At 41.5% G+C, this 17,423-nt stretch overlaps 1 protein-coding gene across 1 annotated transcript; it reads right to left on the bottom strand.

The window, feature by feature from the left end:
- Positions 1-4,367: 4,367 nt before the first annotated feature.
- LOC138871146 (uncharacterized) lies at positions 4,368-4,814 on the bottom strand. The gene has a single exon (XM_070149006.1). The coding sequence runs from the start codon at positions 4,812-4,814 to the stop codon at positions 4,368-4,370; it is 447 nt and encodes a 148-aa protein (XP_070005107.1).
- Between the last annotated feature and the right edge of the window lie 12,609 nt (positions 4,815-17,423).

The following is a 17,423-nucleotide window of genomic DNA, read 5'->3' as shown; positions in this document are numbered from 1 at the left end:
TATTTAAATGTACTAAATAGAGGAAAATGTCGATAAAATGCGGAAATACACTCGACACAGCCCTAACCGGGGTATCACAAGTCATGAGCGTCGATAGGCCATAATACAAGTCTGCTAAATCCATAAACTAGTACAAATGTTTGAAGGGAAATAGAAATAATAAAAGAGTAGAGACACGGGGATGCGGACATCAACAACTACCTCGTAGTCTCCGAATGCTCGCCTGAACCTGGAGGAATCAACACTCAGGAGTAGAACTAGCTATGCCTGAATCTGCACATGGGGTGCAGGGAGTAAAGTGAGTACTCCAACTCAGTGAGTAACAAATGTAACTAACGACTGAAAGTAAGAAAACACGTAGGCACAAGACATTCTATAATGAAGCAGTAAGATCATTTAAAACAGTAAACCAGTGAAAAATCAAGAAAAATCCTCCTTTCAACAAGTAAACAAGTAATTGACAGGTAATTAATGTAAAGTAAACAAATAAAAGTTCGCCCCTCGGGCACAGTATCAACAATTCTGCCCCTCGGGCAACATGTCAGAACAATACCAGCTCTTCGAGCTCAATCTTGCATCACAATGGGTACCCGCACTCACTGGGGGTGTGCAGACTCCTGGAGGGGCCCCTTACGGCCCAAGCGCAATAACAAGCCATCTCGTCGCATCAAAACTAGGCCCTCGGCCTCATATCAATCAATCCACCTCGTGGCATACATATCTCAGGCCCTCGGCCACAAATCAGTATCAATGTTTCCTCACAACATAGGCCCTTGGTCTTACTCAGTCAAAAATGCTAACAAGCCCCTCGGGCAATAGTAAAACAGTGTTTCTCAGCCCAAACATCATTTAAAATATCATTTTAGTCTTAAAACTGAGTAAACATGGCTGAGTATGAAAACAGTGGAAAATAACATGACTGAGTTCAAGTATAAAGTCAAAATAGTGAGGAAATAACAATGAAAATCCCCGAAGGGTTCAAATAGTTGGCATTCAGCCCAAATATGGCATTCAGCCCAAATAATGATGATAGCAAATAGTTTTAAATCAAATACACGGTAAAATCATCAATCGGGATGGACCAAGTGACAATCCCCAATAGTGCACGACCCCACGCTCATCATCGAGCGTGTGCCTCACCTCAATATAGCACTACGATGTGCAATTCGGGGTTTCAAACCCTCAGGACATCATTTACAATCATTACTCACTTCGAACCGGTTAAATCTCTAGCTCGCGACGGCTTTGCCCCTCGAATCGGCCTCCACACACGTCGAATCTATCCAAAATCAGAACGAGGACGTCAACATATGCTAAGGGAACAAAGCCCAAGTGAAAACAATCAATAAAGGGCATAAATCCCGAAATTACCAAAACCCGACCCCCGAGCCCACATCTCAGAATTCAGAAATTTTCACATCAATGGATTCCTTATCTCCCCACGAGTTCATACATATCAAAATTTCTCAAATCCGACCCCAAATGGTCCTCCAAATCCCCAATCATAAGTCCAAAATTCCAAGCCCTAGTTCTTCCAATTTTTTTAGCTTAAGTTTCCATGATTTTCTAGGTAGAATTCACATAATAATCGAGTCTTAAGTCCGAAAATCTTACCTCCCAACGATTTCCCTTGAATCCCTCTTCAATCTCCTTCAAAAATCTCCCAAAATGGCCAACTATGGAGGAAATGACCCCCAAAATCGCGGACAAGACGAGTTAAAAACATTCTGCCCAAGCCTTAATTTCCTTCTTCGTGAACGCGGTCAAACCCTCGCGTTCGCGAAGCACAAACTCACTTTGACCAACATTTCCTCTATGAGAACGCGACACGAACATCGTGAATGCAATTCTTCCTCTACCTTACCCATCACGAACGCGCTCACTCTTCCGCAAACACGATGAACACTTGACCTCGAACTCATCTGACCCAAATTCCTCTACGCGATCGCGAAGACCTTCTCGTGAATGCGATGCACCACTTCCCAGCCCTCCGCGAATGCGAAGCCCTTCTCGCAAATGCAAAGGCTTAATCCTTGCCTTCCTCAACTGCCTCTTCGCGAACACGAGGCTCCACTCGCGAACGTGAAGGGTAAAATCCCTACAACAGTTGAACATATTTTTCTGCAATTTTCTAAACTCCAAAATGATCAGATTGACCACCCAAAACTCACCCGAGGCTCCCGGGACCTCAACCAAAGGAACCAACACATCCTAAAACCTTATTCAAACTTGTTCCAATCATCAAAACACTTCAAATAACATCAAATCACCCAAAACACATCAGATTCAAGCCTAAGTTTCTAAAATCTTCCGAAATATGCTTTTGATAAAAAACCCAACCAAACCACGTCCGAATGACCTAAAAATTTACACACACATCCCAAACGACACAACGAAGCTATTGCAACTTTCGAAATTCCATTCTGACCCCTATATCAAAATCTCGTCTATCAACTAGAAATCGCCAAAATCTCAACTTCGCCAATTCAAGCCTAAATCTACTCCGAACCTCCAAAACCCATTTCGGTCACGCTCCTAAGTCATAAATCACCTCCCGAAGCTAACCGAACCATTGGAACTTATATCCGAGCCCTCTAACACATAAGTCAATATCTAGTTGACTTTTCCAACTTAAACTTCCTTAAAAGAGACTAAGTGTCTCAAACCTTAGCAAAAATCATTTCGAAATCAATCCGACCAACCCGATACCACAAAACACGGATAACGAAGCATAAAGAAGCAGAAATGGGGGAAATAGAGCGGTAACTCATGAGACGACTGATCGGGTCGTCACAATTAGCCTCATGCAAGTACGGAGGTAAGGATTAGCCTCATGCCAATAGGGAGGCAAGGATTAGCCTCATGCAAATAGGGAGGCAAGGATTTGCCTCATGAAAGTATGGGGAGGCAGGGATAAACCTCATGCAAATATGGAGGCAAGGATTAGCTTCATGTAAATGGGGAGGCAGGTATTAGCCTTATGCAAATAGGAAGGCAAGGATTAGCCTCATGCAAGTAGGAAAGCTAGAATTAGCCTCATGCAAATAGGGAGGCAAGGATTAGCCTCATACAAATGTGGAGGCAATGATTAGCCTCATGTAGATATGGAGGCAGGGATTAGCCTCGTGCAGGTAAGAAGGAAGGAATTAGCCTCATGCAGGTATGGAGGCAGGGATTAGCCTCATGCAAATATGGAGGCAAGGATTAGCCTCATGCAAGTAAAGAGGCAAGGATTAACCTCATGCCAATAGGGAGACAAGGATTAGCCTCATGCAAATAGGGAGTCAAGGATTAGCCTCATGCAAATAGAGAGGCAAGGATTAGCCTCATGCAAATATGGAGGCAAGGATTAGCCTCATGCAAGTATAGAGGCAGGGATTAGCCTCATGCAAATGTGGAGGCAGCGATTAGCCTCACGCAAATAGGGAGGCAGGGATTAACCTCATGCAAATATGGAGTAGAAAATAAGAGTAGTGTATGTCTTAGTTGGGGATATCTTCAGTATCTGATGGCGAGATGGATAATGAATTTGCTTTGTGTATATATGTTTGCGAGTGCTATCGTTACGTCAAATATGCCTGTGTTCAAAGAAAAATTATAAGTTTTGTGGGGGGGAGAGGGGAGGTTGGTTCGTGCTTCTGTCCGTTGGCTTTGCTTTGCTCCGTTCTGAAGGCCTTTCGAGTTCCCCTGGGCGACACTTGACTGTTATGAAAATAGAGTTTTTGAAAATATGCAATTATTGATAAAAATAGAGTTATTTTTGAAACGTATTGATATATCAAGTAATTTTAATGAACTAGTGACTGTAACTCATCTCAGAGGCATTGCAGCTCTCTCATATTGGAATTTTGAGGGCCCTCCTCAAAATTCTGCCCTAGTTTGATAGATGATAGTTTGACCGTTTGCGAATGATGGATCTTGCTGAACCTTCTCCAGAATTTTGAGAATACTTCTCAAAATTTTGCCCCAGTTTCTTAACTGACTACTGACTTCCTGGCATGCGATGGCGTCGACCGGACTTGCTCCAGAATTTTTAGGGTCCTCCTCAAAATACTGCCATTGTTTCTGACCTTGGGGGAAATTGAAATTTTATTATGATATGATCGAACCCATAAGGATGCCTACGTATCCCCTCTTAAATGGGAATCAGGTCAAGCGTAATTCAATTACATCAGAAGAGAAATGTAAAGTAATTTAGGTATAATATCTCTTGACTACATCTGCATTGATTGGTTTTGGCCAGACTTCTCCGTCCATTTCTGCAAGTATGAGTGCTCCTCCTATTAGTACCATGTGAACCATGTATGGACCTTGCCAGTTGGGAGAGAATTTCCCTTTGACTTCATCTTGATATGGGAAGATTTTCTTCAATACCGGTTGTCCTGGTGCGAACTATCTTGGTTTGACCCTTTTGTTGAAAGCTCTAGACATTCTATTTTGGTAAAGTTGGTTGTGACATATTGCTTCATCCTCTTTCCATCGAAAAGGGCTAATTGTTCATAGTGACTTCTTATCCACTCTGCGTCACTGAGTTCAGCTTCCTGTATGATTCTTAAAGAAGGAATCTCCACCTCGGCTGGGATGACAGTCTCGGTACCATTAACCAGCATGTAGGAAGTTGCCCCGATTGATGTGCGAATTGTGGTGTGGTATCCCAATAAAGCAAAAGGTAACTTCTCATACCATTGTTTGTGGTTCTCTACCATTTTCCTTACTATCTTCTTGATGTTTTTGTTGGCGGCTTCTACGGCTCCATTTATCTGAGGTCTATAAGCTGTGGAATTCTTGTGCTTGATTTTGAAAGTTTCACACATAGCTTTCATCAAATCACTATTTAGTGTGGTGGCGTTATCAGTAATAATGGACTCGGGATATACGATCCTTGACAAAATCTGCGACGACTTTCTTGGTTACAGCTTTGTAAGATGCAGCTTCTACCCATTTCGTGAAGTAATCAATGGCTACCAGAATAAACATGTGTCCATTTGAAGCAGTGTGTTTAATCGAACCAACAACATCCATTCCCCAGGCGGCGAATGTCCAAGGTGAGCTTGTTGCATTGAGCTCATTTGGCGGCACTTTTATCATATCGGCATGCACTTGACATTGGAAGCATTTGCGGACATACTGAATGCAATATGTATCCATGGTCATCCAAAAGTAACCTGCCCTGAGTATCTTCTTAGCCAAGACGAAACTATTCATGTGTGGGTCGCAGGTCCCGGCATGCACATCCTTACGTAGCTTAGAAGCTTCCTTTGCGTTGACACACCTTAGTAAACCCAAATTAGGAGTCTTCTATACAAGTTCCCTCTACTCTGGAAGAAGTGATTTGACAAACTCCGGGTTATGCCGAAAAATTCATCGGGTTATGCCAAAAAGATTCGTCGGGTTATGCCGGGAGGATTCAACGGGTCATGCCGGGAAGATTCATCGGGTTATGCCGGGAAAATTTATCGGATTATGCCGGGAGGATTCATCGGGTTATGCCGGGAAGATTCATCGGGTTATGCCGGGAAGATTTATCGGATTACGCCAAAAAGATCCATCGGGTTATGCCGGGAGATTCATCGGGTTATGCCGGGAAGATTCATCGGGTTATGCCGGGAAGATTTATCGGATCATGCCGGGAAGGTTTATCGGGTTATGCCGAAAAGATTCATCGGATCATGCCGGGAAGGTTTATCGGGTTATGCCGAAAAGATTCATCGGATCATGCTGGGAAGGTTTATCGGGTTATGCCGAAAAATTCATCGGGTTATGCCGAAAAGATTCAACGGGTTATGCCGGGAGGATTCATCGGGTTATGCCGGGAAGATTCATCGGGTTATGCCGGGAAGATTTATCGGATTATGCCGAAAAGATTCATTGGATCATGCCGGGAAGGTTTATCGGGTTATGCCGAAAAGATTCATCGGGTTATGCCGGGAGGATTCATCGGGTTATGCCGGGAAGATTCATCGGGTTATGCCGGGAAGATTTATCGGATTATGCCGAAAAGATTCATCGGGTTATGCCGGGAGATTCATCGGGTTATGCCGGGATGATTCATCGGGTTATGCCAGGAAGATTTATCGGATTATACCGGGGATTTGGGTAGGTAAAGCTCCTTGGGTTATGCCAGGGAGATCCGTGGTTTATACCGGGATAGTCGAGGAATGAGGTCCTACGCCACCATCGAATCATTTTTTTTTATCAAAATGCACGAAAATATTATGGGAAACTTACCTTTGGTCGTTTTCCGCTGCAAGGTTGTTTCAATGCTTGCGCGCTTTATCTCTTTTGGGCTACACCTGCTTCTTGCACAGCTGTTTTGTGTCGCACCTGTCTCAATTTTCCTAAACAAAGAAAAATTGTTAGTTTGAAAACGGCGGTTGGTTTGGGGGCCTTGACTGTTCCAATTGCTTTGTCTTGGCCTAATTCTTGTGGAGAAAATCTGCCATTGATTGGATCTACATGCGAAACCCTTTGGACTACTCAGACTTGCGTTTGCAGATTTTGTGATGATTTGCCTCGTAAGGCTTTGGTTTTTTTTTTTCCGTCCCGTTTTGCTTGGGGATTTCCGGTGGGGATTTTATTATGGAGACTCTGTGGGGATTTGTACAAGGGAATCTCCGTGGGCATTTGTCCAATGCGAACTCTGTGGGAATTTTTTTTTTTTTTATTGTAGCAGACTTGCCGGGGATGTGCTGGGGTGGACCTCTTTGGGGAATTGTACAAGGGGAGACTCCGTGGGGACTTGTAACAAGGGATACCCTGTGGAGATTTGTCGGTTTTGGAAGAAAATCAACTACCATGGCCAGTCGGGATGGGACTGACGCGCCACTGAGGTCGTACATTTTATTTGACTCTTGCCAAACGGAGCCCTGTAAAAAAAACGGTCCTGCCACCTTTCTTTGCGATTATTACGGAATTAAGAGTTAGATCAAAAAGAACTCAAAGAAAACTATGTAAAGGAGAACATATGAGTTTAAAGAGAAACGCCCCTTTCGGGGAGAAAAGAAGGACTTATCTGGAGTGTATGCCAGTTTCAAACTGACATGACATGCCTTTTGGACTGGATGCCCGACCTCCGAGAACTTGCATTTCCTCATGAATCAAAACAGATTTTTTTTTTTCAAAACCCGGGAACCTTGCCAGGACTTTCTGAGGGGGAATCATCTTTTTGGCCGACAACGCCCTTTGCGGGTTTTCGCTAGTCGACCTCTCTCATTTCTCTTCATACTTTCGCCTGCTAGTACTCTTTGCGAGTTTTTACTAAACAAGCTCTCTCATTTTCAATTTCTCTTCTCGCGTCGCCTCACGGTGCCCAAAGGTTTTCACCGACAAGACTCTCTCATCTTTATTCTCCTCATTTTGTTGTATCGGACCCAAATAATTCCATCTTCCTATTTTGAAATGCTTTGCTTATTGATCAGAAGGACTTGAAAAAGGTTTGGGGTGAAAAGAATTTGGATTGAACTACAACTTTGGAACCTTTTGGGTGGGATTATTGCTGAATCGTTATAATTTCTGCCCCAGTTTCACTTTTGGGGGACTTTGGATTTTTGTTTTGGTGTGACTGAACCCCTAAGGAGAGGTTGCCTACGTATCCTTTCGGAATCAAGTCAGACGTAGTTCATAACTTTGTTTTTGGATTTTTTTTTGTTTATATATTTTCTTATTTTTCCAATTCTTTCTTCTTCCTTTTTTTCATTTTTTTTTCAATAATATTTTCAGGTTCCAAAGAGGGTAATCCAAGAAGAGTAACCAGCTCAAATGGGTTTGCAAAGGGTTAATAGTGTTTGGGTAGCGAGAATGAAAGCCTTCGTCATCTCAAACTGTGCAAAGATTTCGCCAGAGTGATTTAGACATATCACTGCACCTGTCTTCCAAGCAAGGCTGACGTCGTTTCTTTCGACGTCGCCCAGATACAAATGCTCCATTTGGTAACGTTTTTCAATGACGTATGGACCCTTCTTTCTTGGTACAATTGCTCGTGACAAACCGCAGTTATTAAGGTTATCATTCTGTACGGGTCTAAGCCCATTTACTGCTCTCAAACTCTGCTTTAGTGACGGACATTTTCCAAACCATGAACCAATTTTCTTTAGTTGTTCCTACTTTTCAAATTCTTTATATCTCAAATTTTGACTCATTATTTGAAGTCTGATCGGAGTTCTCGTGATCCGGGCATGAAGTCCGCAAACATGTCATGTTATTTAAAGCTGCATTTATCAGAATTGAAGAGAACACAAAAGAAAACATAGAAGAAGAAAGTGAGTAATCAAGCATGATTTCATTTCTTGGCATTTTGGGGAAGATAAGGAAAAGGTTGACATTCAGGAAATTAAAAACATAAAACTGAAGAAAAACATCTGAGTCACCCTCTGGGGTAACTCGTGATGCAGAGAAAGTGGCAAGACAGGTTCATTAGGACTTCCGTTTGATCAAGAATGGCGTAGCCTTCTAGTTTTGAAGCTTGGTGCTTGGTCCCATGTACGATACTTCAACGGTGCTAGTGCCCTCTCCTGGTTGGACCATGTGTATTTCGCATAGCTTTTCCTTTGTCGCCTCACATATTTCCTCACTCTCGTCGAGCGGGGACACCTTATCATCTCCCTCTTTGTTGTATTTTGGCTCCTGTGGTATGCGTCCGACAAACACTGGCTCGTTCGGCCAAGGTGGTTTGATCGTCCCCCATACCATGGAGGCCTGCTTGAATACATCGCTCATTCCTTTTTCTTGCTCTGGAGTTACCCTGGGTCCCTTTTCTGTATCAGCAATAGCAATTATGGCTTTAAGTGCCGGATCAACTTCCTCGTCTTCACAAATCATCCCAACTATCGGCCCGTTGTTGTGGGCGGGCAGCGGATTATTGGTCACATTTGGGATATCCTCGTCTCTCAACACAATCTTCCCTTGGTCTAACAGATTCTCTACAGCTTGTTTCAATGTCCAACAGTCGTTGGTGTCGTGCCCTTCTACCCCTGAATGGTATGCACATCTGACACCCCGCTGATATGATGGTGATCCCGGGTTCTTCCCGTTTCGAGGTATGGGCTGCAACAAATTCATTTGGACAAGCTTAGGGAATAGGGCGGAATAGGGTTCACCGATTGGTGTGTAGTTGGGTCTCCTGGGTGGTTCCCGAGGACGGAAATTATTCTGAGGAGGTCGAGGATTGTAGTGGTTTCGGTGAGGAGGCTGATTCCTAGGATGTGGGGCCTGCCCCCGATTGACTGGTTGTGACCGCTGGATATAAGGCTGGGTGCTCATGACCAGGTAGGACTGAGGAGCGTAGGTCGCATTTTGGTGGGGGAAATAATGTTGCGAGGTTCTTTCCGAAGAACAAAGCCCGGGATTATGATATTCTCCCGCCTCTGATACCGCCATGGATGTTTCCTCTTTTTTCTTCCCTCTTGCCATTCCTCCAGACCCGCTTTGGACGGCTTGGGAGGTTGCCCTTATGGCTGCCTGACTCAAAATTCTTCCCGTTTTCAAACCGTTCTCCACCATCTCTCCAATCTTAATCGCTTCTGCGAAAGGCTTTCCCATGGCCGACATCATGTTTTGGAAATAGTCGGACTCTTGAGCCTGGAGAAAAGTAGTGACCATCTCTATCTCGTCCATGGAAGGTTTTACCCTTGACGCTTGCTCGCGCCATTTGATGGCGTATTCTCTGAAACTTTCCGAGGGTTTCTTCTTTAAGTTTGACAAGGCATTTCTGTCTGGTGCGATGTCAATATTATATTGAAACTGCCCTACGAAGTCTCTGGCAAGATCATCCCATATATGCCAGCGAGATATGTCCTGGTCCATATACCATTCCGAAGCGACTCCTACCAAACTTTCTCCAAAATATGCCATTAGCAGTTCTTCTTTTCCGCCGGCTCCCCGTAATTGATTGCAGTATTTCTTAAGATGTGCAATGGGGTCACCGTGCCCATCGTATTTCTCGAACTTTGGGGTCTTGAAACCTGCTGGCAGGTGCACGTGAGGGAACATGCATAGGTCGGCGTAAGAGACGCTCTTCTGTCCGCTCAATCCTTGCATATTTTTCAAACTTTGTTCAAGGCTTCTCATTCTCTTGGCAATCTCATTTTGTTCTGCAATTCTGGGGTTCTGATCCTGCCCGGGTGCAAGCTCGCACTGAGGCGGTAGAGGATTAGTGCTGGTAGCGAATCTAGTTGGTTCCATTGAGAACGATGGTGCTTGGAATGTAAAAGAGGATGAGTCAAAGCTTGGCTTGTACGTGGCAGGCTGTGCCGTAATCGGGCAAGGCGATGCAGTAAAGATGTTCATGCTTGCATCGGTGGCTGACATTCGGGGATGAGGGTCAGAAGGCGATCCAGCAGAGAAGGCTGAGGTGGCTGGGTACCCGAATGGGGTAGCAGGATAATTTATGGGGACATTAGAAGTCCCACTTGACCTGGAGAATAATTCAGGGAATCCGGGGACGACACTTGGCGGCTCTTTCCCATTATTCCAGTCGTCCAGCATTTCCAACATGCGGAGCCGTAGGATTCTATTTTCCTCCGCAGTTGCGGATTCAGGTGTGAGGACGGCTGAGATCGAGCTCTCCTCGGAAACAGGGATTGTTTGCAATGGAATTTCTGAAGACATTTCCACACTTCCTTTTGACCTGGTGAAGTAAGTGTGAGTACTGCTTCTGGTCCTAACAACAGGTAGTTGAACACTTCTCCTTGACCTTGTGAAGTATGAGTGCGAGGCCAGACTTTCACCAAACCAACCGTCTTTTCAAAAACCCTGGAGTACTCAACGACAAACGCACGGTTAATTTGCAGCAAATAACAGATAGTCAATCTCACGTTGGGCATGATACACCTATACAGTTAAGTGGATTACTACATGTTTGCTACGAGAGCATGCGTCCTTCCGTCATTTTTCCTTTTATTAGTTTTTCCCCTTTTTTTTCTTTTTTTTTTATTATGTTTTTTTTATTTTGCAGTAAAAGAAATGCGACCGGATCCGATGAGGATTGCCTACGTATCACGATGCCTACGTGAATCAGATCATTACGTAGTTCAAGTATAAAAATAAAGAAACAAGTGCTCATTTAGCAATAGGGCTCAAAAGATTTGACTATTCTTTGTTTATTTACTTATTCAATTTTTTTTTTTGGAATTTTTGTAAAGAAATGCTTTAAAAGAAGGAAGAAAATTTTGTTTATTTTGATTTTTGTTTTATTTTTTAAAGAAAGACTTCTAAAAAAAATTATTTGCTTTTGACTTGAATTCTGGAAATTTATTAAAAAAGAAAATATGTTTGGTTGATTTTTTTTCGTTTGTTTTACCTTTTCTACGGAAGAAAGAATGTATATGATGTTGCCCCTTAAATTTTGAAAGAGGGACTTTTAAGAAAATGATGTGAAATTCTGAGTTTTATTTATTTACAAAAGCACTTCTAAAGAAAAATCCTATTATTTTGAAATTCAATTTTTCAAATATTTTTTTTAAAACATTTTACAAAAGAGAGACTAAAAAGCAAAGAGTATTTTTTTGGATTTTTTATTGCTGATTTTTAATTCTTATTACATTATTTCACATGAAAGACTTCAGAAAGAAGGAGACTATTTTTTATTTGAGTTTAAAGAAAACTTCTATATTATTTTTTATTTCCTTTTTTTCGTATTTTCTAAGGAAAAATTTATAAAGAAAGAACTAAAGGGAAATATATTTTTTTTTGGATTTTTGAAAATTGGGGCCGGAACCGATGAGGTTTGCCTACGTATCTCACATCCGGTGAGAATCAGACCCGCGTAGTTCGGTTAAATTAACCGAATTAATTTAGAACAAAATTCTTTCCTTTTATTTTTCAACAAACAACTTCCCAAAAATAAAAGACTATTTTTCTATCTTTTTGTTTTTCTTTTTCTTAGTAAATAAAACATTTTCCCCTTTTATTATCGCAAAATTTCGGTAGAGTTTTGACAGTAATTGGGCATTGCTATTTTTCAAAGTAGAAAATTAGCCTTATACACTGTTATTTTTTATTATTTTTTTTTGTTTATATTTTTCAAATACTCCAAAGTCAGGCAGCATGCATGTCCGAGACAAAATAAATGCACGGAAACAAATAGGATGCAACAAGATGGTCTTTTCATTTCAGGTTGTTAGTCCTAGACGGACCCAACCCCTGTGTTGAGTCCCCTAAGTCAAATGCAACATGATGCAAATAAGCGTTCCTACTAGGGATCCGGCATGAAGTCAAGTTATTCTAGGTTCGTAACCTGGGTATTTGTTCTAGACTGTGTACCCGAGCGGACAACTCGAGTCGAGGAGGGGGCTACGTACCGGGGACCCGCGAGATCGTCCGGCTTTGTAACTTGTCCGACCTCTTTCTTATTTCAGGTATTGACACTAACAGAATAGGGAGTCTCGACCAGCGAGCTTCTCCCCGGAGGTAAGAAGAGAAGGGTTTCGGCACAGTTTATATACAGTTCAGATAATATCAAAGCGGTAAAAGACAACATTTAGCACGTTATGCAAAAACATGTAATAAAGATCAGATAATAAAGCCAAATATAACAATTATTCTAAGCTCGAATTCTTGAACCCTGAACAAGTGGTTCTGGGTTTCACAATCCCCAGCAGAGTCGCTAGAGCTGTCACACCTCCTTTTTGCGCGCCCGCCCCGAAGGGTTAAATGCGCGAGGGAGTTTTTCCAATTTAAGTGACAATATTCGAAATGGGATTATTTATTTAATTCAGAGTCGCCACTTGGGAAAGGTTTGGCTTTTGGTGTCCCAAGTCACCGGTTTATCTTGAATCCCAAATCGAGGAAATTTTCGACTTTTCCAAATGAAGTCTGCGAACCAGAAATTCTAAGTAAGGAATTCTGTTGACCCGAGGGAAGGTGTTAGGCACCCTCGAATCCCGTGGTTCTAGCATGGTCGCTTAAATTGTTATAATGGCTAAATATCGGATTTAAATACATGTTGTGACTTATGTGCTTTTATTAAGTTTAAAACCGCTTTTATTATTATCTTTTATTTTTTATAGAATTGCAACGTCGTAAAAATGCATCTCGAACCACGTCACAATCAATGCACCCGTGGTCGTCGACACATTTTGACTCCGTTGAGATTTGGATTTGGGTCACATCAATGTGCACCCGAATTTAAGAATATAATTTACTTAAACCGTGCCTAAAAAGTCTAAACGCGTTATTATTTTGAGGAAGGCCATGAAATTCACTAAACGGCATGTCCTGAATTCTAAATATTTATTATGGTTAATTATTGAGGGCCCCGCAATTTACATTTTTATTTGGCGAGGCTCGTCTCATTATTTTAGAAGGAACATCCTAAAGAGACTACATTTCTAATGTGTTTGTCTCTAAAAATAGAAGAAAAGATGCATGCTAATTCAATTATATGCTTTGGCCAAATCCAGATTTTGGTTAATCGTCTGATTAATTATTTACAGAGTGAAGAAACGTTGTACCTCATGAAACATGCTTTTAATTTGATAGAAGAATTATATACAAGATTGATGAAATGCTACGACTACTACAAGAGCTCCTTAACTTTAACTTATTTAGACAAGATTAATTAAAACCACTTATTAGAAGATGCGACTAATGATATTTGAAACTCATCCTATAAACTGCCTAATGAAGCTGAAACTCGAGAATCTGAAACTGTATTATCTTTAGCTAGATTTAAACGGCCATTTTCCATTACATATTCAAAGCATGCTGAAAGAGCGAGTTTAAGTTAACAATCGTATTAAATAGCTGCACATTTCATGAATTGTATTTACATCTTGTATACTACTAAATGAGTCAAATGTCGCAGTTTCAGATTGGCATAAACTTTAATTAAGTACAACCTTACTAATGTATCTCTATTAGGCTAACAGACTAGAAACTTACACATCTTAACAACAATTATATAAAAAATTCGTAAGCAATGCAACAGATGATTATAACTCCTTCAGATCTTTCGATTCAACTTTCATTGCAACATCAGACAGATTCGAAATGTGTACCTGAGGAGATGCTTACAATGAAGAAAGCAGGGGAGTCAGTTGAGCAGCAGTGTAAACAAAACAGCAGCAGTAACAGATAAATAGCAGCAGGACAAATCGAACAAAATCCCAGTGCAAAAGGCAACCAGAGCCGATGAAAAAAAAATGGCAGAATGACAACAATGACCAGTAGTATAGAAACAGATATCCAGACAATCCAATTCCAAGAGAATCAACCAATGCAAACCAGACTAACACACTTTAGCTAATACTTGAAAGAAAAGAGAACTGACTGAACAGGTTGAGCAGACTGAGAATTGAACAAAAGCAGGAAGAAAACCAGTTTCTGATTTTCTGTATTTTGTCCCTCTCACTATCTCTTTTTTTTTCAAAATTCAATGTCCATTTTTCAGTCTTGAAATCTATTTGGGATATCAAAAGAATTCTTTTCCAGTTTTCTGTTTTTCAGAACTCAACTCTCAAGAAAACTGTTCTCCTCCTTCTTATTTCTCCCTCTATCTATCTGTGTGTGTGTGTATATCTTCCCACCCCTCTTATCAGATCTCCCTCCTATGTGTGTCTGTCTGTCCTCTTATATCTCTCAATGTGCCTCCCTTTTATAAGCCTTAACATCACCCCTTTTACAGCCTGATAGACTAATCAGATACCCCTCTCATGTGCTATCTTCTTTTCAGTTCCACTTAGCTATTTAAGTATTAGAACCCCATCACATTCCCTGGCAGATTTACTCTTTTTGAAAGAGGTTTAATACTTCTTAAACTAAAGCAGGGTAATGGACAACAAAATATATCTGACAGCATGTGCTGTCAATTATTTTATTCAAAAGCCCTTATGCAGGACACAGGCTGTGCCCAAATGCACCTGTGGTGCACAAATGCACATGTTGTGCACAAGTGCACATGCCCTCCAATTCAGAACTTAAACAAACATTCTTTTTACATTTCTGATCCAAATTAACAACTATAAGTAAACAAACTCAGTTCCTAATTGATTCAAACAAATGTGTCCAGAAGCAAATCGATTTGTTATTGTTCAGGCAGTTGAAACTAATTGACGACACATGTTGACTCGACTATATTAATCATAACATGCACAATCGTAGCCAGAAATCAGACATTTAACAGTATCGACACATGATTTGAATTGTACTGACTAAACAAAGTTGTACTCGAGGAATCAGTTGATCAGTCAAAGTTTGAAGCTCAATTATTCGCACAGCACATACACATATACACATTATCAGTAACAAGTAGAAGAAAGACTCAATCAAACACAGAGGTTCAGGCAAGGTGGACAGGCAATAGTAGATAAAAAAAATTCAAAGACACAAATTAAAACAAAACATGAACAAACCTTTAATCAATCACATGGACTAAAACAAATAAAGAAAAGAAAGCAAAACTCACCTTAAACACCGAAAAATCAAAAGACCCTAGCTTGGACTCGAACAGACCTTTCTTAAGGCTGAACGGACTTTAATCAGAGTGTTTCTCAGATGAGAAACACTTCGATTAAGGTCCATTAGACCTTAATCTCTTTGACTTAAACGGATATGGACCAGTGACAAGGAACCCTAAGGTTCCAAAAATCAGATCTGGGATTCATGCTTCCCTGATCAGATTCGGACCAAACCAAGCATGGTTTGGTCACGAGGGGGTCTGGGGAGTGTCTGGTGTGAAACTGGGGTTAAACGGTGTAAGTCATGTTCCGACTCGAATCTTCAAACGAAGATTCGAGAAGGTGGGAAGGGATTCGAGTTAAGTGGTTAACAGATCCGTGTTCCGGATGGCAAGGGGGTTCTATGGTGTTAAGGGTAGGGTCACCGGCGTTCATGCCGCCGGGTTTCATGGTGAAGGATACAGGGGCGGCTCTAGGGTTCCGGGCTTCTGTGAAGACGATGAAAGGTAAAGGGGGGGTCTTTGGATGGGGCGTAGGGTAATGGTTATAGGCTTATATAGTTAGTGGATAGATGGATCCTGGCCGTTGGATGAGACACGATGAAGGGCCAGGATCCTTCAGCTAACGGGAAACGGTGTCGTTTCAAGTGTAAAGGGTTGGGGTCGGTCCGGGTGAGATGGGTCGGGTCTGTTAGTGGGTTCGGGGTGAGAGATCTTGGCCGTTGATCAATCTGGGATCAACGGCGCAGATCAGACCAGATCAGAACGGTGTCGTTTGGAACGCCCCCTGAGGCCAGCTGGTCTGGACCAGGTTTACATGGGGTTTTGGGTTGGGTTGTTTTGGGCTTTGAATTAAAAATAAGAGTAGGCCCAACCGATTTTTAAACCCAATTCTGCATCTCTTTTTATTATTTTTATATATATTTTTTTTATTTTATTTTTTTTAAAACAAAACCTAAGTAAATAAAAATAAAATTTCATAAACACTTAATACAATTATTTGCACACATATATCAAAATATTTAAAGCAGGCAAGATCGAACAAAACAACAATCACGGAACAAAGATGCATATTTATGATTTTTTTATTTAACAACCGGATTTCGGTTCAAACAGCACATGACACACACATTTTTTGTATTTTGTTTTAATAAAAATGGGCAAAAATCATAAATAATTAACAAAGTGCCATGTAAAAATCCAATTCGTACAGCAGGACCATTTGTTATTATTTTTTAATTCTTTTGGAGCGATTGTCGTGTAAAACAAAAATCACGTGCTCACAGGAGGTGATTGGAAATGCGATATTTGGGAGTTATAGGTGTGATGGACAATGGCTATTTAAGAGTATCTGGGAGACAAGGGTTGATATGTAGGCGGTGATACTTGGTATGTGGGCGGAGGTGTTTGATATGTGGGTGGAAGTGTTTGATATGTGGGTGGAGGGGTTTGATAGACAATTGGAGATTTTGGACCCTAGGCCACCATTATTTCCCCAACATCTCTCTTCTTCGATATGCCACCTGATTGTAGTGCCTTATTTGTGTCTTGCAGTGCCTCGAAGTTCGTTACCATCCCGCTTTTGATTCCTTATTCGATTCTTTCCCAAGTTTGATGATGTTAGAGATTTTGTGATTCTCGATAACCATCAACCTTTCATAATATTGTGGATCTTGTTCTCTAATGAATAATTTGTTCATCTGTTCTTCGTCCAAAGATGGCCTGACCTTGGCCGCTTCCGACCTCCAACGAGTGGCATACTCACGAAAAGTCTCATTAGGTTTCTTCTTAAGATTCTGAATGTAGAAAACATCTGGTGCATTCTCTGTGTTGAACCTGAAGCGGTCCATGAACGCCATACTTACCCAATTGGACCATTTCTTGGGATCTTGGCTGATATACCAGGACAAAGCATCCCCAGTAAGACTCATCATAAAGAGCTTCATTCGGATTTCTTCATCTTTCCCGACCCCGACAAGATTGTCACAATATGTCCTTAGATGATCCCTAGGATCACCTGTGCCGCCGAACA

The sequence above is a fragment of the Nicotiana sylvestris genome, chromosome 6 (assembly GCF_000393655.2).
Source record: "Nicotiana sylvestris chromosome 6, ASM39365v2, whole genome shotgun sequence".
In the NCBI taxonomy this organism is placed as follows: Eukaryota; Viridiplantae; Streptophyta; class Magnoliopsida; order Solanales; family Solanaceae; genus Nicotiana; species Nicotiana sylvestris.
This window is presented reverse-complemented; position numbering and strand designations above follow the sequence as displayed.